General features: G+C 41.6%; 1 protein-coding gene across 1 annotated transcript; it reads left to right on the forward strand.

Annotated features, from left to right (window-relative positions):
* Nucleotides 1-1,977: 1,977 nt before the first annotated feature.
* LOC139711036 (fermitin family homolog 2-like) lies at nucleotides 1,978-23,309 on the forward strand. The gene is made up of 5 exons (XM_071622960.1): nucleotides 1,978-2,427; nucleotides 5,605-5,711; nucleotides 6,679-6,903; nucleotides 8,899-9,045; nucleotides 20,780-23,309. The coding sequence occupies exons 3-5, from the start codon at nucleotides 6,700-6,702 to the stop codon at nucleotides 21,083-21,085; spliced, it is 657 nt and encodes a 218-aa protein (XP_071479061.1). The 5' UTR covers nucleotides 1,978-2,427; nucleotides 5,605-5,711; nucleotides 6,679-6,699; the 3' UTR covers nucleotides 21,086-23,309.
* The last annotated feature ends 345 nt before the right edge of the window (nucleotides 23,310-23,654 follow it).

Here is a 23,654-nt window from a genome sequence, read left to right on the forward strand (position 1 = left end):
TGTGCATTTAATGATGTAAAATGCACATCTGTGAAATTTGTAGTAGAATTGGAGCTGCAAGGAAGGAAGCTTTTAGCTGAAGTTAGAGATGGAAAGTTTCTTATTTGGAGGAAGTTTGAAATTGACGGATGAGGCAGGCAGGTGTTGGTGTTGTTGATGAGGAGATGTTTGGAAAGCTTGAACCCAGCACACACTGGGGACCTCCCAGTTTTGTTAGGAGTTACTGCTAAGTAAAGGGCAAATCCAAAGCCAGGATTGGATGGAAAAAGTCCTCCGGACTCCTAGCTTCAAAGGGTGAGATCAGCGTCAGTTGCAAACTTGAACTCTCGATGCTCTGGTATGCGGGAAATGCGTTCGCATGTGGATGTTTGGGATCCTGGCATAGGAAACTGACAAGCCCAACCGCAAGATTGCTTACTTGTCCTTGACATGTAGCAAGAAAACATATCAAGAACGCATTGTAGTTAGCTTTCTTTTTCCCCTCTTGGCGGTGACTTGTGCGTAGATACAGGTAGCTAGGGTAGAGGGCAGCAGCACATTTCCAACATTTCTGGTACCAGACAGAGATGATCGTCATGCACACTGTACTTTTATAAGTTGCTGATTGGCGGGAGATGACTCAAATGTCAACCCTGCAAAGATGCCGCAAGTGAAATGAGAACGAGGGTTTAACTCCCACTCTCTGATGTCATTTCTTGAGACCAAGCTCATCCAAATTTTTTTCCCCCTTATTGTTGACTGCATATTGTCTAATTGATAAAGATTGGAAAGTTCTTTCTTTTTTATCTTTCTTTTGCAGTCACTGGTTTAACAAGGAAACCCATAGCATCGCTATCTCTAACTCATTCCCAGGAAGAAAATGAAAAGTTTCAGATTATGCTTGCCATTGGCTTATTGCATAGACCTTCTGTACGTGAGGACTAGATTATAAATTTATGTCGCAGCGAGGAGATTATGACTGTAGTGCTGTTCATGTCCTCACTTAGCATGGCATCGCAAGACTGGTGATTCAGAAGTGTCAAAGGAATGTGCGTTATCTTTCCTGTCCTTTACTTCTCTGGAATGTCGATTCACCAGACATGCCGGTTGTTAGTTTTGTTCAATTCTATTTTCTTGAATTGCATGGATTCAAGCGTTGGTGGAGAAGCCTGATGAATATTCCAGACTAAGTAATTTGCCAGACTCGCGAGAGAGCGGGGCTGGAACGTGTGGACGAAATTCCACTCTGATTCAGCGTAAAACTATGGCCGTCGTCGTTATTACAGAATTCCGAATTGGTTCCGTTGACGCGAGACCTCGATAAAGCCCTTGCTCGTTGCCATTTGAGAATATACTGTTTTGGTAGGAATGTATCCAGCAATGATATTTTCACCTTGACATCTCCCTCAAAACACTTGAGGAGTAAAATACTGTGAGCTTTAAATGCTCGTCTGAAGTATTTCTGGACACATTTGTGGGTCTAGCTGTGACTGTGCAGCCATAATTGTGCTCAAAGTCAGACACAAATGTGAGTGTTGTGTTTCATGTTCAGGAATCTTGGACTTCCAAATAGTGTTGTACAATGTAGAAATACATTTGATTCTCATGAACAGTAATTATTATTTATGAAACAATTTATTCATTTTGATGATTGGTATTGGTTTAATTCAGGAGATTGATGAACCTTGAACCGCAAGTTCATGGGTGTACATGTATCATGGCTTAGTAGTATCTTCTGAAGGTAATCTTTATGTGGATTTTTTTGTGTGTGTAAAACTTGAGAGTGAAGACAATAAACAGGAGAAATTAGAGGTTCTTATGCTTTTTAAAGCAGCTTGAAATAGTCTCTGAAAAGCATGTCTTCTTTTCTAGGTAATCAAACTATTAAACCACTTCTACTGTAGGTTTCTCAAGAAGTGATGGTTACATTATCAACAAATTGTCGTCACAAGTCTGAAAATGAGCAATTCTTTACAGTGTTAAAAAGACAGCTCTCTTGGTTATAAGAATGTATCATTTTTCAGCTCTATGCCATAACATGAAGGTGCAGTCACTGCAAGGAAGTAATGTAGTCTGCACTTTATGAATGTGGAGAGCCAAGGGCAACATATATGAAGACATTATTAAGATGCAATGAAAGTGAAGTTATTAATCTCTTGTCTCCAAACTCTTGAAAATAGTGTGAGCATTGAGTGAACACACATCAAACTGATACCGTGTGTGACATTTCAGCGAACTTGTATGAAAATAGGAGAGCTTTGTTGCTCTTTGTAATTTCCAGGATATGATAGCCAATGTACTCTTTTCTTTGATTTTTTCACAGGCCGAAAAAATTCACGCTGAAGGGCTACAAGAAGGCATGGTTCGTCTTCCGTGACCTGCACCTGGCCTACTACAAGAGTGAAGATGAGAGCACCGGTCAACCAATCCAGAGGGTCAACCTCAGAGGTCAGTGCAGAATTACTTTTCATCTCTTGACCCCTTGCAGTTCACCTCCCTGTTTGTTGCTGAAGCACACGTCAAGACATGGAAACAGCCTGTCATTTTGAATTTGCATCAGTTACTACATGTAGGCTACTTATTCCCTAGTTTTATAGTCTTTGGTCACTTTAAAAGACCGACCAGATCTTCACTGAAATTCACACTGGGTGGTCCTATCTGTGGGCCATTGAGTTTCAGATGAGTCCAATTAAATAGAAAAGAAATCAGCTTTAAGTCGTGTGAGAACATGTGTATTTAAACGAAGTTAATTGTGGGCTGCCAGCATAATTGGAAGTGATTAGCAGTAACAATGGGCATGTTCAGGTGATACAGTGCTCTCATAGGTATGTACATGTCAGCAATGATAGAATTTCTCTTGCGTGAGTCCAACGATCTGGAACATTAAAATATGATAAAGATTAACATTTCCATTTATAAATTGCTTTTGCTTCTTAAAAAGAAAAACATGTATGCATTTAAAATACGAAAAATTTGAAGAGCCGGTGGCAAGAATAAAAGAGCAAAGTGTTATTCACGTTGTCTCTAGCAGAGAATATTGACGGCGTACGATAAGAATGTTTACTCCAAAAGGCATTTGATGGTGTACCTAGCATGACCCCCCTGTAATCCCCCCACGAAGGCTGCCGTGGCATACTTCTATTAATAGCCAGTCAGCACCGTCCCACTGATGGGCATGGTGGCGATGCTACCCCATCACTGTCAATTTGCGGAACATATGGCGTCCTGGTAGACTGTTGTATTTTTATTTATTTTTTTTTTTTTTCGAACCGTCCTCCTGTGGACCGAGGCATGGCCTCACTACGGGGAGCCAATCGTGTCGGCATTCCTGGACTCCCGACAACACCTCGGGGTCCGACAACTCTGACTGCTGCTACTCTGCTAACAAGGATGACATATTCTGTTTTCTATTTTTTTTTTGGGGGGGGGGGAGGGGTGAGTGATGTCAGAGAGGTGCTTTGGGGTCAAAGGTGAACGTAAAATATCTGACTGTAGCGCACTCTTAAAGTTGGCAGTCCTCTTTTGCTGCATGTTTGTAAATTTGTATTCTCAGAAATGTCACGGGTAGATGATATAATGTGATTTCCCTCGAATTTTGCGTGGTGTCAACGTAACATTACAGTGGCATGCACCATATTTGGACTCACACCAACCTCCATGTGTAGTACTGAGAGGACTGTCCTACGCGTTTCCTTGTCAAGAGTTCACCACTGCACAGTATAGAGTAACCCAAAAAACTACATTGTATGATTTGATGTGGTGATTGCTGAAAGAGAGGATCGTAAACAACTAACTAGTAGTAGTAGTAGTATTGTAGTAGTAGCAGTAGTAATAGTAGTAGTAGTCGTCATCATAGTAGTAGTAGTGGTAGTAGTAGTAGTGGTAGTAATAATAGTAGTAGTAGTAGTAATAATAGTAGTAGTAGTAGTAATAATAGTAGTAGTAGTAGTAGTAGTAGTAGTAGTAGTAGTAGTAGTAGTAGTAGTAGTAGTAGAGTAGTAGTAGTAGTAGTAGTCGTCGTCATAGTAGTAGTAGTGGTAGTAGTAGTAGTGGTAGTAATAATAGTAGTAGTAGTAGTAGTAGTAGTAGTAGTAGTAGTCGTCATAGTAGTAGTAGTGGTAGTAGTAGTAGTAGTAGTAATAATAGTAGTAGTAGTAGTAGTAGTGGTGGTGGTGGTGGTAGTAGTAGTGGTAGTAGTGGTATGTGTAGTAGCAGTAGTAGTGATAAAAATAATTGTAAATAAGTGATTATAATTGAAAATTGTAGTAGTTTTCATTTGTGGAATGTTAGAAGATGTATGGTATTTCCCTCAAGAGAGGAGAGTGTAAATTACCATGTGAGTGCTACTTTGAAATGAGCATTAGGGAAATATTGACTTTGGCTGGTTGTCTTATTAAAGGTCCCACAGAGTTTCCTCTCTGTAAGACCTGTGTAATCAGTTGTTGTGAGTAATGCCTTTAAAGTGAGTGTATCAGATAGCAAAGTGTCGCAAGATAGCACAGGATACTATTTCCCTTCATGCCACTTAAAGACCCGGTGTCATGGTGAGTGATCGGTGGCCAGATTGTATCAATCTCCATTCACTGCCCATTAGGGCACATTCAAAAACCACAACTAGCACCGTCCTGCTAGAATAGATTTGCCTGTCAGCGAATATGTGCACCTTCAGAGTGTGCGCCGATCATTAACGTTCGACTCCAGTCGAGACTCTTCGGTTGTGTGTGTTCTTTGACATGGCGATCGGTGATGAAGCTGCACACAGTCCGTTACAGGGATACTCAAATGTATTCGAGTTGGGGCTACCTTCTCTCTGCAGGGTATACCCATGCTACTGGTCTTTGAATGTTGTCATGTCTGTAGACTAGATTATGGGGTCTTGACATTCTATATATCTATTCTATTCAGTAGTAGAATTTTTTATCTGTATATTAAGAAATTTGAATTTGGATCCTTGGATGTTAAGTTATGCAAATTATTTATTGTGTTTTATGGGCATGTTTCCTTTCTTTTCCCACAAGTCAGTTGATCTTGCTTTGAAATATTCTGAACATGGACTCCCATCAGTTATGTGCTTCAAAAGTTTTATATTGTCATGAGCTAATATCAAAACCCTTGGGATTTTTTTTTTTAAATTTGTGATGCATAGTTGTATAATATTTGTTGCTTGAGGATTCCATCAAGAATATTATTCTGGTTCAGAAAAAAATTATAGTTGGTATTAGAGGTATTAGATATCGGCAATCCTTGTGCCTCTAGCTTTTTCTGAAGTGATGCTTTGTATATCTTACCCATTAAGTTGATGCAATTGAATTCTTTCCAAGTGATGCTTTAAACTCTACGATTGATCGCCACATCGATATAGCAGTCTACCTACCCACTACTGAACGGGGGAGGACTATTCAGGAATAAATGTCAGATATACAGACTTTCATCATTTTACACTTTTTATCTCAAAATACTCCACAACAACTCGTTATCCTAGCAAACTGCATCAGCCATACAAGTTTCTTAGTAGACCATTCCAGTGTATCGCAAGCAAAGTCCAAATGATGGAAGATGAATTTTGAGCCCATCTGAGATCTATGCTTTACCTTTTACTCTTCTCCCCAACCTGTCTCCTCCCAGGGTGTGAGGCCTCCCCTGACGTCAGCATCGCCGGGGAGAAGTTCTGCATCAAGCTCCTCGCCGTCTCGGCCGAGGGAACGCAGGAGCTCATCTTGAGATGTGATACGGTAAGGACTTCCTCCGCCTCCAGTCTGACTCAGATTGTAACATCTTCCAATACAGCTTATAGATGGAGCAGTCTCTAGAAGAACAAAATTTTCCCATACGATTGCGATTGGATTTAGTAGAAGCACTTACCAGCTGAAGTATCATCCCCCGGGAGAATGGTGCACTTTGCAAAGTGCAGAGTGTTTGCAACTACATCTTCATTGGATGCTTTGATTTAAAGATTCACAACCCCAATTCCATCCCCACTCCTGAAATGAGAGAAGCGTTTCCTAATTCTATTTGATAAAGCCCTAGTATGATGTTGATGAAGCATCAATGGAGCAAGTGTGATCTGAATGGAGTGAAGTGTGTATCTCAATTTGTTAATTGTGTACAGCAAAATGTGATTGCTTAAGACCTGCTCTTTGTTTGATGATCAATGTTATTTGGCTAAAGGTTCCATCCAGTGGAATCAACTCAACTGTGACTTAAGAACACAAACAAACGAGATCAAGATTAGTTCTGTATAAGATTCGAATGTGGGGTTATCAATGAGGATTACTTTTTGTCATCTCAAAAATGCCAGTTACAATATTCTGCATCTTCATTTTCACCCATTAATAAAGTTCTCCAAGCAATAGGTAGTGGGAGGGGCTTGTTGAAATGGTTGGAAAGGTTTCTGTGAACAGTAGAAAGTTGGAGTGTCAGATAGGAATAGTCAGAGATGTTGTGGTTGACAGTGGGAAAAGTATTTTTTTTGTGTGTGTGTGTGTAATTAGAGAGGTTTTGCAGTGGACAAAAAAGTTTTTGTTTTTTGTTTTGTTAGGGCAGTAGGAAGGGTTTCTGTGGTCAGTTTGCTGGCTTGTTTGGGCAGCAGTTACGGTTTGTAAGAAGAGTAGGAAACTTGTGTAAGGGTGGTACTAACTGTGTCCTGAAGTATCCCCTCTAATTCTGTCCACTGTCCCCCAATTCCCGCCCCCACTGTAGGAGGACCAGTATGCCAAGTGGATGGCCGCCTGTCGGCTGGCGTCCAAGGGTAAGACGATGGCCGACAGCTCCTACACGTCTGAGGTGCAGGAGATCCAAGCCTTCCTCAGCATGCAGCACAGCAAGAAGGACGGCAGCGCGGTGGTCATCACCACCGACATGCCCGACCTCCAGCCGGAGAACTTTGTTACGCCGCGGGTGCTCAAGAAGTACAAAGCCAAAGAGGTCAGTCTGTGCCTGTGCAGCATTTGATCACCTGACGGTTTTGAATCACCTGACAGTTTTGAATCACCTGACTGTTTTGACTTGCACTAGTACACTATTCTCATTTTATCAATTGTATATTTGGGAAAATCAAATATTTGTAAGATATTCAAGACAGGGAAATGATTGTAATTGTCCCACACTTGAAGAAATAACCATTTACAAGGGTATGGAGTATGTAGCAATTTGTTTGGTGTAATTTTGCCACTTTCGATTGGCTGTTAAATAAAATGTACTGATAGGTAAGTGAACACTTGCTCCATGGACCCATTATAGAGCTGTTTGAGCAGCAGGTTGCAGTTGAATTCATATCACTCTTTAATATCCAGTTTGCAAGCATTACCATTGCTATGTCAGGTAAGACTGAGGAAAACCCGATGAAGATCAGAGCAACCAATTTTTATAGAGTTATGCAGATAAGTGTATTACTAAACTACTGTCTGTCATGAAAATTTGATTTTAAAAAAATGATTACCGTAAAACAAAACATCATAATTTCATAAATGTCATGCAATAGTTCACAAAGATTCAGAGGGTGATGGTAGTGTTTGTTGTTTTTTTTCATCACACAAGTGGCATTCTTATCAATAGTTGTGGACAAAAAATTTAGCCTGGTGACCTAAGTTGTTAGGCATTTAATGCTGAAAGTTTGGCACAACTTGTTTATATCATGACAGAAAAGGAATTGATCATTTGACAAGGCTGTATATCTCTGTCATGCATATGATACATTCATTGAATCTATGTTTTATGTTGATTTATACTGGTCTTTCTTTCCTCTCCTTATATGCTGGTTGGCTAGTTTCAGTTCATTCTAAGTTCTTTCAAGGTCACTCCATGCATGACATGCGGATAAAATCATCATGCACGGCTGGTTTTTCAGTAACGAGTGATTACAAACTTTGTGCAAGACAAATGCGAGATCATGAGACCACAGAGCCGTAAATAAAAATCCAGAGCAGGGGTCGTAAAATGAAATTATATTGGCATCGTGCTTCCATGCTTCCTGTATTGGCATGAATTCGGCTGGTAGAAAGAAGCTGCAAGTTGGATGAAACATCTAGGATTAGCATCACTCGGTAGTCAAGCAGGGATGGGGCCCCTCAAACAAAACAGATGCTCAAATTAGTCATAAATTGTGTGCCGTCTGCCGAGAAAGTTTGTCAAAACATATCAGTTCATCACAACGCTGAGATAAGATATGAGATGTGTTAATCTCAGAGTGACTGTTTAACTGTGAAGAAAAGTTCATTGAAAACTTCCCCTCTTTCATCCTTTGAACATAGATCAAGTTATGAAATGTACATTAGTCTCCCATCAGTTGTTGTGTCTTTGTACTTTCTGTCAACTTTTGATGTCTTCCAAAAGAGGATGATTTTACTTTCTTCTCCCAGCTGGGGTCAAACAAATATTTTGAAGAAAATGACGTCATTAATCCATCAGTTCATATTTTGTCCCCTGATGATTCAGCATTCTGCTCTAAGTTAGCCACTCCTCTTTGCATTGGACATCAATTTTCATAGGTGGGACTGAGTTGTGCTTGACATCAATTTGACCGTGTGGGACTGAGTAGTTTGTAGGATGATGTCTTTTTACATTTGAGCATCCCAGCTAGAGTGTACTGTAACATGCAAAACATTCTTTACATGGCATTAATACTGATCATGATCAAGGTATTCTAGCATGGAAGTATATTCAAATAAATCTAACATTCTGTGGGTCTACCATTTTTTTTATTTATGTATTTTTATTTTTTTTTGCCATTGCAATCTGGAAGAAATGAACAATATTTGGCTGTTTAATCATTCAATGAATGAAAGAGTCATGCTGTATCTTCAGAGACATTTGCGTACAGGTACCATGGGGTGTACCATCATGCCTTCTCACACTTTGTTCTTGGTCTTTGCACCCCTCTTTGCACCCCTCTTTGCACCCCTCTTCCTATCTCGTGAACAGATTGCCAAGAGAATCCTGGAAGCCCACTCCAGATCATCAGCGCTCTCACTCGTGGATGCCAAGCTGAACTACATCAAGGCGTGGCAGGCACTGCCGGAATACGGCATCACATTCTTCGTGGTGCGCATCCGGGGAAGCAAGAAGGACGTAAGTTCCACTTGAACCATTAACTCCCAGTGTTCCTTCTTACCCGCCTTTTCAGATGATGAAATGAGTGGTAAGAGGAATGGAGAGAGCTACTGGATAGGAAGTCGATGATTGAAAAAACTATGTGAATGAAAATTTTGAAGATGTGTGATGAATTACATCTGTATATGAATGAAACCCAGGGAATATGGAGCAAAAATGAGAACATTTAGAGTGTCATATCCTGTGATGTCAAGTTAAGTGCCTTCGAGTATAGTGGCACTCTAGTCAGATGTAAGTTGTGGGACGTACAGTGTAATACTAAAATTAGATAGTGTAACGATTGTAGATTTGGGCGGGAGTTTCATTAGCAGAATGTCTTAGCATCATGTTACAGTGCCAATGAAAACTACAAATGAAGTTTCAGTCGTGTGCCGCTGATTTTCTCTCATCATGCTTGAGTTTCCCGCCAGTATATGATGAAATACGCCATCTCTCTATTCCCCTAATGCTTTTTATCTCATATCAAGACATTAGGATATGGAGATGGAAGAGAAGGAGGAGGTGGTGTTTTGCTAGGTTCTTGAAGTAACAGGATGCAGGGTATTCATGTCTGTGTACACTTGATCTTGTATCTTGTAACCATGTAGCATAATGGCATTAAAGGACAAGTTCACCTTCATAGACATGTGGGTCTAGTGAATGCAGCAATATTAGTAGAACACATTAGTGAGAGTTTGAGGAAAATCGGACAATCCGTTCAAAAGTTATGAATTTTTGAAATTTCTGCTCAGTCATGACTGGACGAGAAGACTACTATAGCTTGTGATGTCACATGTGTACAACGATATAAAGAAAGAATAAAGAAAATTTAACATATTTCCATTTTTCTCGCACAACGAAAAAACACTTGACTTCTCTCATTCAGAAGGCAGGGGGAATAGTATTACCCTTAAAATACATCAGTGACAAGTCGAAGATAAGCGCACTTTATTCAAAAAGTAAAGTTTTGTGAAATTCTCTTTTTATTTTCCTTATATCATTGTACACATGTGACATCATACACTGTAGTAGTCTTCTCATCCAGCAGTGACTGCACAGATACTTAAAGGACAAGTCCACCTTCATATACATAAGGATTGAGAGAATGCAACAATATTAGAAGAACACATCAGTGAAAGTTTGAGGAAAATCGGACAATGCGTTCAAAAGTTATGAATTTTTAAAGTATCTGTGCAATCACTGCTGGAGGAGAAGACTACTACAGTACATGATGTCACATGCGTACAACAATATAAGGAAAATAAAAAGAGAATTTCACAAAACTTTACTTTTTGAATAAAGTGCACATTTCTTCGACATGTTACTGACTTATGTTAGGGGTAATATTATTTCCCCTGACTTCTGTAAGAGAGAAGTCGAGTGTTCTTCTATTATGTGAGAAAAGTGAGAATATCTTGAATTTTCTTTATACTTTCTTTATATAGTTGTACTCATATGACATCACAAGCTATAGTAGTCTTCTCATCCAGCCGTGACTGAGCAGAAACTTCAAAAATTCATAACTTTTGAACGGATTGTCCGATTTCCCTCAAACTCTCATTGATGTGTTCTACTAATATTGCTGCATTCACTCAACCCACATGTCTATGAAGGTGAACTTGTCCTTTAAAAAATTAATAACTTTTGAACAGATTGTCCGATTTTCCTCAAACTTTCACTGATGTGTTCTACTAATATTGCTGCATTCTCTCAGTCCTTGTGTATATGAAGGTGGACTTGTCCTTTAAAGAGAGCATCTTAGGGGATTTTTGACAGAACTCTCAATCATCCTAGCCGAGGTGGTTATGGTTGTCATTTGAGAAGGGAGAAAGAGGTTGGTTGCTCGTGTTGGCAGCCCTTGTGGGGCTGCTAAAATTAGACTTCTCCGCCTCTTTGAGAACTGAAAGTTGTGTTGGATCCTTCAATGGTAACCTATCAATGTGCTTTGAGACACTCATGCATGCTCATTAGGAGATCTCTGGAGTTCTGCGGTAACCAAAAGCAATTCATATCGCATCTTGTCCTTATTGTGATGTGTGTGTTGGAAGACTTAAAGGGATAGATCTGGTTGTGTCAGCCAGAAAAGAGCATCATTAGCGGATCTCTGGAGATTTTTTGGCAACCAAAAGATATAAGAATCACCTAAGTAGATACATCTTTTTGCAGTGTACAACATATGTGAAGGAGGAATTAAAGGGATAGATCTAGATGTGTTATCCAGAAAAAGGGCATCAGGTATCGTTATTATAGCCTTAGTATATGTGTGATGTATATAGCTAGGTTATATGCACGCAAAAGAAAGTAGACGTTGACTCAGTGGCTGCAATTACCGGACTGACTTTATTTCAGTCTATGTACATCTTTTATACAGTGAGTTCCATGGGAACGGAAAGGGTTGTGGTCAGCAGTGGTCAGTAAGGAATGCATCCAGTCTAACCACTGGCGTCTTACAGCAGATAAGAGAAAGATGATAGATAGTGTGGCATCGGAAGAACAGAGAGTTACTGTTATCAGAGAGGAGAGAAAACAGGGCTGAAAGTAGAGAGGGTGAGAGCAAGAGCGGAAATAATAATACAGTAGTCTCAACCTCAGACTTGCATAAGATCAGTTTATCACACTCCTCCCCCTTAGAATTGTTTTTGGTTTTTCCAAAAATGGTTCTCATCAATTAACACAACATTATTCAACCAAAAAGTGAAATCTTAACTTCTTTTGAATAACACTATCTTATTTGAACATTATCCCAAAACTGTCAAATGTCCAAAATCTCCATCTAATACATTATCTTATTAAATCGGTCTGTTCAACTTATTTTGCAATTTGTTATATTTCTCAAATCACCTTTCTTATATTCTGGGAGGTATAAATGTATGTGTGTACCATGTCAAATGTATCAACACACGAAAACCAAAATTATAATGTCCAACTGAACTGTCCATTGAGTTCAGCTTTGAACCAACAAAGATTTATCCTTAACTTTGAACTTAATTTCGACCTTGAATTGTCCAAAGTGTCCGGCATTTTTACAAGTGTTATTTACAACTGCCTCCTCAATGTGGTATTGGCTCCCCATAGCGTTCAGGGTATTTTCGCTGGCGGTTGGACCTGCGAAGTGCTGGTGCTTCGTCATCATGGTCTTGCTGTGCATTGTTGTTCCCCTCCCCACGTGGATGAGGAAGGAACACATCCGCGGCCACATCGTCGTTGTCATAGCGACGTCGTATGTGCTCGATGTGTCGCCTGCAGATGCGATCATCTGCCAGCCTCAGCGTATATTGGACGCCGTCGATGGAAATAACTTCGCCTGGCATCCACTGTGGACCGCTGGCGAAGTTTTTCACGTACACGTGATCTCCAATACAAAAATCGCGAGCTTTAGCACGCTGATCGTGCTTCTGCTTCTGATCATACTGCTTTCGCTGAACGCGCTCCTCCATGTTTGGTTTCACACAATCAAATCGCGAACGGGGAATGCGATTGAAGAGAAGTTGCGCAGGAGGTGTACCAGTTGTTGGATGAGGTGTGATGCGGTATGCCATCAGAAATCGCGACAACTTCGTTTCGATTGTGCCGTTGGTCATGCGCTTCATTGCAGCTTTGAAGGACTGCACTGCCCTCTCTGCCAGTCCATTTGATGATGGATGAAAAGGTGCAGTGCGAACATGACGGATTCCATTCAGCTGTAGGAATTGCTGAAATTCGTCGCTTGTGAACACGCTTCCATTGTCGGTGACAATAAGCTCTGGCAGGCCATGTATCGCGAAGGTTTCGCGTAGCTTCTCAATTGTGATTGAGCTGGTTGCCTTGTAGACTGGAAAGATATCCATCCATTTCGAATGCGAATCTACCAACACAAGAAACATACGGCCCATGAATGGCCCTGCATAATCCAAGTGGATTCGCGACCATGGCTTTCGTGGCCACTCCCATGGATGAAGTGGTGCTGCTGGCGGCAACTTTCGAGATTGCTGACACTCCTTGCAATTTTTCACTTTGCTCTCCAGGTCACCATCCATCCCAGGCCACCAGAAATAACTGCGAGCGAGCGATTTCATTCGCGAGATCCCCGGGTGAGCTTCATGCAGCTCCTCAGTGAGCTGATTTCTCCCTTGTGGAGGTATCACAACACGTGCTCCCCACATTATGCAGCCATCATACACACACAACTCATCCCGCCTCCTGAAATAAGGCGAAATTTCCTCATCACACTTTGACGGCCATCCACGAAGAACATATTCGCGCACTCGCGACAAAATTGGATCCTTCGCGGTCCACTGCCTGATCGATGTCGGTGTGACGGGTGTCGACTCCAGGTGTTGCATAACTAGCACGTAGTCTGCTGGTTTGGGGATGCGCATGCTCGGTATCGTCACAGGTAGTCGGCTGAGTGCATCTGCGTTGCCATTGCTCTGTCCTGGTTTATAGACAAGCTCGTAGTCGTACGCGCTCAGCGTGAGTGCCCACCGTTGAATACGCGATGACGCCATCGTCGGTATCGCTCGTGTGGCACCAAATAGCCCCAGTAAAGGCTTATGATCCGTCGCAATCACAAATTTCCGTCCATACAGGTACTGGTGAAATTTACGCACCCCAAAAACGATTGCGAGACCCTCTCGGTCGATTTGTGCATAGTTCTTTTCTGCTTGTGTCAGCGAGCGTGATGCATAAGCGATCGGTCTCTCACTGCCATCTGCCAGTTTGTGAGCAAGGACCACGCCCACTCCATATGGGCTCGCATCACAATTTAGGACGAGTGGTTTCTTTGCATCATAGTGGATTAACACCTTGTCAGACGTTAGCAGCGTTTTAGACGACTCGAATGCACGCTGCTGCTCGGCTCCCCAGACCCATTTGGTATTCTTTTGCAGCAATACATGCAGGGGTGCCAGGACGGTCGACAAATTTGGCATGAATTTCCCGTAATAGTTGAGAATGCCAAGATATGACTTCAACTCTGACACGTTCGTAGGTGTAGGCGCCTCTTTGACTGCTGTCACCTTCTCCTCCGTCGGATGGATGCCGGTCTGCGAGATGCGATGGCCCAAGTACGTCACTTCCGGTGCGAAGAACACACATTTCTCGCGTTTCAATCTCAGGCCAGCATCGTTGAGGCGATTGAGAACCTTGTCGAGGTTCTCCAGGTGCTCCTTCTCGGTAGCTCCGGTCACAAGCACGTCATCCAAGAAGGCCACAGTGTGAGGGATGTCGGCCAGCAATCCCTCGATCGTGCGCTGGAATATGGCTGGAGCAGCTGAAACACCAAAGGGCAGGCGTGTATACTGGAACAAGCCCTTGTGCGTGTTGATGGTCACCAGCTCACGTGATCGCCCATCCAGCTCCAGCTGCAGATAAGCATGGCTCAAATCTAGCTTACTGAATGACGTACCACCAGATAGCGATGTGAATAACTCCTCCACTCTTGGCAATGGGTAAATGTCAGTCTTGGAGACGCGATTGACTGTTGTTTTATAGTCCCCACATATGCGCAATGCGCCTGACTCTTTCAAAACCGGCACAATGGGGGCTGCCCATCTCGAGAATCTCACCGGTTGAATCACTCCCTCCTCTTGTAGACGGTCTAGCTCATCTTCAACACGCTTTTTCAACGAAAACGGAACAGGCCGCGCCTTACAAAACTTGGGCTGGGCATCCTCCTGAATGGCAATCTGAATTGTTTGCCCCTTCAGTTTGCCCAGTCCATCATGAAAAAGGTTGTTGTAATTTGCGAGCACACTGTCGAGGGAGTTGGTCTGCTTTACCACTGCGATGGTGTTCCAATCGAGCTTCAGCCGCGCTAACCAGTTCCTCCCCAGCAAATTTGGCCCATCACCTGCAACAACTAGCAAGGGGAGTTCCAGGTCCTGGGCATTATGCCTCACATTCACGTTACATGCGCCCACTACTGGTATCTTATCCCCCGTGTAAGTTCTTAACACCACATCAGACTGTGACAGCTGGGGTTGATGGTTCCATGCACGATAAGTTGCCTCGCTCACTATCGATAGTGTAGCTCCTGTATCGATCTCCATCACAGTGTTATTTTGGGAAATCCCCAACTCGAGCAACATTGGAGCCTCCTTTTTTGGTGATGCCTTGTGCATGAAGTACTCCTCATTGTTGTCCTTGGGAGGGGTCGACTCTTCCGCGCTAGTCTCTGCCATAAACTTTGTGTGGACCTCCTTCCTCTGCCCGGAATTTGTCTTACTCCGGCAGACTTTCGCGAAGTGTCCACGCTTTCCACAATTATGACAAGTGGCGTCGACTGCCTTGCACTTGCCCTTCTCGTGCCCCTGTCCACAGCGGTAGCACGAGTTGCGATGTTGAGCTCCGGTTTTTCTGTGTCCTGCCTGCTGCTTGAACACCTTGTTTGTTGCACCATTTCCATGTGGAGCCTGTGTTGATTGCAGATCACACACATTTCTTTCTGCCATCTCCACACTTGTCGCAATGTCAACGGCCTTGGCGAGATCAAGCTTCTTCTCAGCTAGAAGAATACGTTGGATCCGATCATGTCTGATGCCGCAGACTAATCGATCGCGAATCATCTCCCCTAGAGTAGAACCATAATTGCAGTGCTCTGCCATTGACTTTAGTGCAGCTATGAATTCACTGATTGTTTCTGAGTCTTTTCGGAAACGGCTGTTGAACTTGCACCGTTCAACAATCTCACTTGGTGCTGGGGTGTAATGCTCCGTCATTACCTGGACAAGTTCAGCATACTTCTTGTCCGCTGGCTTGGCTGGAGAAACAAGACTGCGAAGAAGACTGTAAGCTGCTGGCCCGATGACAGTCAGCAATGTAGCTTGCCTCTTCTCCTCTGCTTCCATTCCATTGGCTTTGAAGTACAGGTCCAATCTTTCTATGTATTGGCACCAGTCGATTCCCTCTCGGAATTCTTCTATATTTCCTACCAGACCAGCCATTTTACAGAAGTTTAATCCTCGTCGCCAGTATTATAGCCTTAGTATATGTGTGATGTATATAGCTAGGTTATATGCACGCAAAAGAAAGTAGACGTTGACTCAGTGGCTGCAATTACCGGACTGACTTTATTTCAGTCTATGTACATCTTTTATACAGTGAGTTCCATGGGAACGGAAAGGGTTGTGGTCAGCAGTGGTCAGTAAGGAATGCATCCAGTCTAACCACTGGCGTCTTACAGCAGATAAGAGAAAGATGATAGATAGTGTGGCATCGGAAGAACAGAGAGTTACTGTTATCAGAGAGGAGAGAAAACAGGGCTGAAAGTAGAGAGGGTGAGAGCAAGAGCGGAAATAATAATACAGTAGTCTCAACCTCAGACTTGCATAAGATCAGTTTATCACAATCGTCTTCTGGATTGCCTCTTAACCACCAAGCGCAAAATTGTATTAGATCACTAGTGACAGCATGCTGCACTGCTGATTTGAAAGAATTTCGCTCCATCTAGACAGCGCATCGCAAATTTGTTCGGCACATTATGGCTGTCAACAGATGTTTCACAGTGTCGATGGCGTAACAGCATGAAGACACCTTTCATGCATCAGGCAGTTGTTCAAGACAAATTTGATGCTTTCTGTGATAACAAGGAAGTCAGCTTATGACAGTATCATGGTCGTGTGGGATCTATTTCGAGCAGTCCATAGCAGGGCAGGGTACTTCTAGCTAAGTCTATTTTTACCCGGCTCAGGCCTCCTCTGAGAGGTTTCAGACTGAAAAAAAAAAAATCTTGCGCGTAATTATGTTCCTGAAAGAGATTCCTTATTGTGTCTTAAGTTAACCGACATGTTCAGGCTCTGAACTTAGCCTCCTAGCCAAATGCCGACTGTCAACCGATGTGTAACATATTCCACGACCTGTCCCTCTTAACCGACAACTCTTTATGCTGAGCTGTACAACTTATTACTTCCTCAAAAGTGTTTTAGCGATCTGACTGGTTAAAACATAGATGCAAATCGAAACTATAGCCAAATTTGGTTGGAAAAGAATTGTGGATGGCAAATTGGCCAAATGCATTTTTGTTCTTGGGTCTTACTTGTTGTTGTTGTTGTTGTTGTTGTTGTTGTTGTTGTTGTTGTTGTTGTTGTTGTTGTTGTTGTTGTTGTTGTTGTTGTTGTTGTTGTTGTTGTTGTTGTTGTTGTTGTTGTTGTTGTTGTTGTTGTTGTTGTTGTTGTTGTTGTTGTTGTTGTTGTTGTTGTGAGGACCATGTTAGGGAGAAGATAGGTTTGAGCTTGCTGTCAGACTGGCAATGTTAATGAGCTTGTATAGATGTTAGCAACGAGTTCTTTAGTAAGTCTGAAGCCCCTTATATGTCATCCTTTGCTTGCCTGGATGTGATGAACTATAAGTTGCTGGTGCCCCACTTTTCTGTGAGAGGTTTGGGGCATGACGATTAAAGGGGATCAATTTTCATAATTGCCAACAGGATATCGTAGTCTTACAGGAGTGGGAAGAGAGAATGCAGGTCAGAAAGGATGCTTTGTTTTTATGATACCTTCACAAAATGTCCCCAGAGGCAGTTTTGTTTTTCAAATGCATCGCAAGCTCATCACCCTGTTTGTTCAATCACTTATTTGCTGTTATTTTTCCCCCACCATGATTACTGTAGAATGAGGTCAGAGGTCATGGTACTCAAATCTTGACAATTCACAAAGTTTGCCTGTGTCAATAATGTTTTGGTGAAGCTGAACTAAGTCAAGCGCAATTATTGAATCAATTTCTCTCTTTATGTCAACAAGTGGTAAATGCACAATTCTAATGCTATGCATCATAATTTAAGAGACGGCTTTATGACTGGGACATCAACAAATCATTTTCAACCGTGTTCATAATCGAGGGAGGAGGGGGAATCGATTACTCTTCATACTAGGAGGCATGTCTCCAGAGTTTAACAAAGGAGTTTAAATCATGATCAACTGTGCTTACACCATCATGCTGAAACTGCGTTTTGAATTTTTAATTGGACACTGTAATTTGATGTGACAAAGTTTAAAATGATCCTGTAGAGGTCCCTAGATAAAAATCTGTTAAGTTGTTGTTGTTTTTTGTTGTTGTTTTTTTTGTGTGTGTGTGTGTTTAGAGTTTGATGTTGATGTTGTTTTGTTCATTTTGTTTTTGTTCATAAAGCTTGAGGAGATATGAACAGTGTTGTATTGTGAACCTGTGCCAGGGTTCTTAGTCACCGAGTTTGAAAGCGTATCAGTAAACTGCACCTGCTTCGCATGTGCTGTCAGTAACATTTGAGGGGTTCACCCCCCCCCCCCCCCCCCCCTTCAGAATGCTCTGTAAAGAATGTATTAAAAAAAAAAAAAAGATGATAAGATTATTACAAAAACAAGAGAACCGTTTTTATAAAGTGAGCAGTTCTTTTCTAGTTAAATTGAAAATGTGAAAATTGCTCCCTTTTTGGGGGGGGGGAGGGGGAGGGGGGAATGTGAATGTGCTTAACAAAAATGAGACAAATTGTTGCTTTTCTAGAAAGTAGTCATTCATTGTGAGATAAAAATATCAGTTAAACCTATACTAGCATTGGCCAATCAATGAGTGTGATAATAAATGGACAATTTTAGCCAGTAGCAATTCCAATAAAAAGGGCGACATGAATTGAATATCTCTTGAAACAAAAGTGCCAAATGTCTCAGAAAAAAATAATCGATAAGATATTCAAATTGTTACAGCCGCAATTGGCATGTTGTTTCAGCTGGTAGGCGTAGAGTGAGGCACGTGCCATTTTACAGCAGTGTGTTGCACTCATTGCATACCAGCAAATCTCCCCATGTGAAGACATAGTCAAGTTGTCATGTAGTATTAATATAATATATAAATATATATAAACATATAATCTTTTTTTTTTATGGGGAGGGGATGATGTAAAAATCTGACACGTCAACACGCCAACTGGATAGATATGGTGTTCTCAGCCCCAGATATCATCGGCCTCAAGGATATTTAGAAAATCCCGATAATTGGAACTTCCTCTCGTATGAGTCAGTATTTGGAGTGATTGAATAACCAACATTTGGCTTTATGTGCCTGTTGCCGCTTAAAAGGGCTATCTCTCTCTCTCTCTCTCTATAAATGCAAAGTGGCATGATGTAACAAATATACCTCCAGAAGGTCTGTTCTTTTTTGTTTTGTTTTGCTCTTTGCCTTTTCTTAGAATGGGGAGGTAAATATGCACGTTAATAATCTTTTACAGATGGTGAACAAGAAGGAAGAATTCACACTGATATCTCAAATGGAACTCTCATCTAATCTTTGAAAAAAATATCCTTGTTTTATGTTTTAAAAATGCTATTCATTTTTGCCTTTAATAAATCTGCAGCAAATATATATACCTGAAACATCCAAGTACCCAATATCTTCAAATCTGAAATGTATGTGTCTTAACTTCATTCAGTAATGCTTTCATAATGCAGCATTGTGGAATTTAAACAGATACTGGATGGAAATTTGAAATTGTAAAATCTTATCCATTTAGGCGCGACTATTGGAAAATGTTTTGTTAGTAGCAAGAGCAGAGTGCAGTGAACTAAAGGGCACAGACAAAAACAGACACCCAGCAAAATGGAATGACTAGTGCCATGTGCTACGGTGGTGTGCGCAGATCTTCTTCTCCTCCAAGATAACTTAATGTGTAGTAAAAATCTGATGAACAAAATGTTGGCAGTTTCACCAGGACCAGACATCAAATAAGAAAATTTTGCATCCTCTTACATGATGACACAAGACAGAAATTTGATGTGCAGGATGGATCATGGTGTTGATTTCTTGTCAAAAGAAGGAATTAGTGAAGACTTGCGGGTATGCAATCGCATCAGAGACTCTCTACTTTGGGGCTGGTATCGATCAAAGTTCCACCATTATGTTCATCTGATTTTAGTCTTTTCATTAAAGCCACCTGAAACATAGTGAGGAATCACACTTTGAGCCAAGTTGAGTAAAAATAGATTGGAGCAGTTGCCTTTCTTTTCTTCCTTTTTTTACTTTAAATAAATGTTCACCAGCTGTCACCTTGTGTAGAATATTGGCAGGAACACGTGTAAAATTCTACACAAATAACTTCTTACTTCAGGAGGTTTTTTTTTTTTTTTTTCAGTGAGAATGTAAAGCACAATTTAGCCCAAGGTTGAGGTATTTTTGATGAAAGCAAACAAAACTATAAAAAACTTCCCTAGAACCTGTGCTGCAAACACCAGTCTTTCAAGAAAGCCTTTCAATAAATTATTTGGTGATATAAAAATAAAAGTGTCCGGGTGCTTGAGTGCTGAAATAGTGGTGCGTATGTGATTTTATTCAAAACCAAATGTTTCACACACTTATGTTGTGATTGTCTCATATGGGAACATCTGTAAGACCATGATTTGACTGTGTGGGAAGTACAAAAAAGAATTAAAAAATGAATTCATTGTACAATTTACATATTGTATACTCAATAACTTGTTTTGTTTTCTTTCTGTGTTTTTAGAAATGACCGAATACATAATAATGTTTGTGTTGTTGTATAGTACCCAACTGTGATGTCAACATCAGTGACCTGTTGATACACTGACAAGTCAGTGCCATTGTCAGGTGGTGGTTATAAAGGTGTTAGACCACATTATGTCACAATGTTAAAAGAAAGTTACAGCGTACACATTTTTTGGAATTCCTTAAGTGTGCCATTCATTTATGTCACCTCATTTTGACCGTGATCTTGACCGATATCTTGACCATTGTTTTGACCAATGTCCAGGAGCTGCTGGGCCTGGCCTACAACCGCATGATCAAGATGGACATCAACTCAGGGGACTTGCAGAAGACGTGGCGCTACAACACCATGACGCACTGGAACGTGAACTGGGAGACACGGGAGCTCGTCATCGGAATGGAGGACGAGATGGTGCAGCTCTCCTGCCTGACGTGCGACTGCAAGGTCGTACACGAGTTCATCGGCGGCTCCATCTTCCTCTCGCTGCGCAAGCAGGACAAGAACCAGGTGCTCGACATGGACATGTTCACGAAGCTGACCGGCGGCTCGGAGACGGGCGTGCTCGAGTAGCCGTCCGCTGCCGCCTTTGTCACCGCCATGGGTTGTCACAGCGACGCCGCTTCCGCTAAGGACTGCTGTCACTGCTGATGGAGTGGGGATGGGGCTGGATAAGGAAGGAGGACCTTGTGGAGGGGGAGTGAGGACATCCTTGCCACTTTAAGGTGCCTTGCTCGGTGATCAGCATTTGCCAGTTGGACCTTCAACAAATACAGTCTTCAAGGTGCAATGAGTAGAATTTTTTTCTAAAGAATGCTACTCTAATGTCCGAAATTCTGGTGTTTGCAACCCAAAACTTAAAAAAAAAAAAAGAAGAAAGAAAATAAGGTGTTTCATATGCCACTGCATTGTGTAGCTAGTAACTGAAGGAATTGTGTAAGCAAAGCACAGATGAAAATGATTGAACTCTCTCGACTTGAGGTGATGTCACAGTGGATGCTGGAGCGCAATGAAAATGCCTACGAGAGTGGCAAATGTCACACTCTTTTTCCCCTGTATCCTCTTCTGCTGCCCCCTAATGTGATGAGACCACTCCTCAGAGCTGGGTGCGTTGTTCACCGCCCCACTATGGTACAGCCCCCCTTCTGCATCACCAGTGACGCATCATCGCCTGCCATTTCGCTAGTCGAGGAGTAAGCCATGGGGATGGTCATTCCACCCTGTTTGGCAAAAAAAAAACAAAAAAAGGTTGACCAGCGGTCAAGCGGAGTAGTCAGGTGGTCCCTCGGAGCAGCTGTGGTCAACCAAAAAAATAGCGTGAGGGGAGGACGGACTCTCATGATGACATGGACAACTAAATTTTGGCAGAGTATTGTAGCTTTTATGAAATGACTTGCATTTTATATTTTTTGAGCCAATGTGGGAATGATCAGGACGGCTTGAGCCAAGACTAGGGACACCATGTTCTCAGCCTCTTTGCAATAATGGGAAACGTGCCAAGGAGGACGAAATTTTATCGTGGTGCATCTTGTATTGGATTCGGAATCAAGGAAACTACATTTTGTTTTGTTTTTAAGATAGATATGCACTTTCTGGAAATCAACATTTTGTCTGAAGCATTATGTAGTCTGATATTAGCATTCTTTAGGTTCACTGTGTATTTCAGGAAATGTTGCTCAACTCTTTATTCTTTTTATCCATGCAGCCGAGCGAAGTCAATTGCATTCATATTTTCAAAGCTCAATTTACTCTATTAATAGAATTTGCTGACTTCTCTTGTTGTTAACATCATGCTATTTTAGGGGTCAATTTTCATGTAAATAGACATATATTTGTATATATACTGATCTTTATATCTTTAGACTAGTGTCATCCCCCTATACTTTTTCTTCTTAAGAATATGTGATATGTATTGATTTTTATTTATTCTGCAAAGTCTATCCCAACTCTGTCAAATGCCATGTATGTAGGTTACAAAAATTATTGTATATGTGCATGTTGACTTTCATAGATTTTCAAACAATTCTGTCATTTTTTAAAAAAGATTGATACAATTTTAGTGTCAACCTGTAGACCTGACCCACACCACATGTGAGATCTTCTAGATGGATTGAGATGCGTGTCCCCGAAATAGACCTAGCCAATCATGTGCCCAGTAATATAAATCATACTGTAGTGGATTTGACTGTATATATCTATGTGTACATAATCCAGGTCTTAACATGTATATGTATTATTGTGTACAATCAAATTGTTGGTATAGTCTTATCCACCCGTGTAATTTTTATGCCAGACGAATTTATCGTCACGATGTGGCGGGATGACCACATCCCAGCTACTTCGCCGGGCAGGTATCACGTGTACGAGGAGAAAAACGAGAAAATTCACGGGCATGCCTGCATTGTTCTGCGACATCTATACAGACATATGATATAGACCATGGAGAGATTGACATATATATACTGCATTTTATATGTATCCTTGCGAATATTTATGCCACTCTAGTTATGAGATTTTTTGAAAGAGAAAGGACAGAGAATTGCAGGCATCTATTTTGGAGTCCTACGTGAGAGGGGGAAATGGTATTGGAATAAAGCGACGTATGGAGTCCATGAAGGTGGCAACCCAATGGCGGATCAGTATTGCTCTATGATGCCTGACGCCTTGTTAAGAGACCGTTTGGAAAGACTTCAACCGCCTCTCGCATTCAAACTCGCAGCTTCACTGCCTCTTTTTTTGTACACCATTCCCTGACGTTGCTCTGTGGATTCTCTGTGGATGTTGGAATGTTGCAAAGACGGGAACATCTGCACGCACAGGGTGTGGAAATATGCAAATCAGCCCACAGATGATTTTTCATTGGCCCGTGGACGTGTAGATGCCGGTCATTTGGTCAGTTTGTATCGTATGCTGTGTGGAGTCATCGTTGAAAATGTTGCCCAAAATTGTAAGGTAGTTTGCGGTCCTCATCCAATATTCACCATAGTCCCTCACTTATCAGTGTGCTTTTTTTTCCTCTTGAAAATATTTGTGGTTGATTCCCGTCTACGAGCAAAAATCCAATGTGATATGCATTTATGACTCCAAAATACCCACCACACACTTTTCAGACTCCTTTGCAGTGTTGGCAGAATAGGTTGTT

This window comes from Diadema antillarum, unplaced genomic scaffold (genome assembly GCF_040938485.1).
Source record: "Diadema antillarum isolate AM-2024a unplaced genomic scaffold, OU_Dant_1.0 seq00001605_RagTag, whole genome shotgun sequence".
Taxonomy (NCBI): Eukaryota; Metazoa; Echinodermata; class Echinoidea; order Diadematoida; family Diadematidae; genus Diadema; species Diadema antillarum.

Coding starts and splice junctions, on each gene's coding strand:
- LOC139711036 (XM_071622960.1), top strand. CDS start 6,700: ATGGCCGCCTGTCGGCTGGCGTCCAAGGGTAAGACGATGGCCGACAGC. Junction 6,904..8,898: donor AGAAGTACAAAGCCAAAGAG/GTCAGTCTGTGC, acceptor TCTCGTGAACAG/ATTGCCAAGAGAATCCTGGA. Junction 9,046..20,779: donor TCCGGGGAAGCAAGAAGGAC/GTAAGTTCCACT, acceptor ACCAATGTCCAG/GAGCTGCTGGGCCTGGCCTA.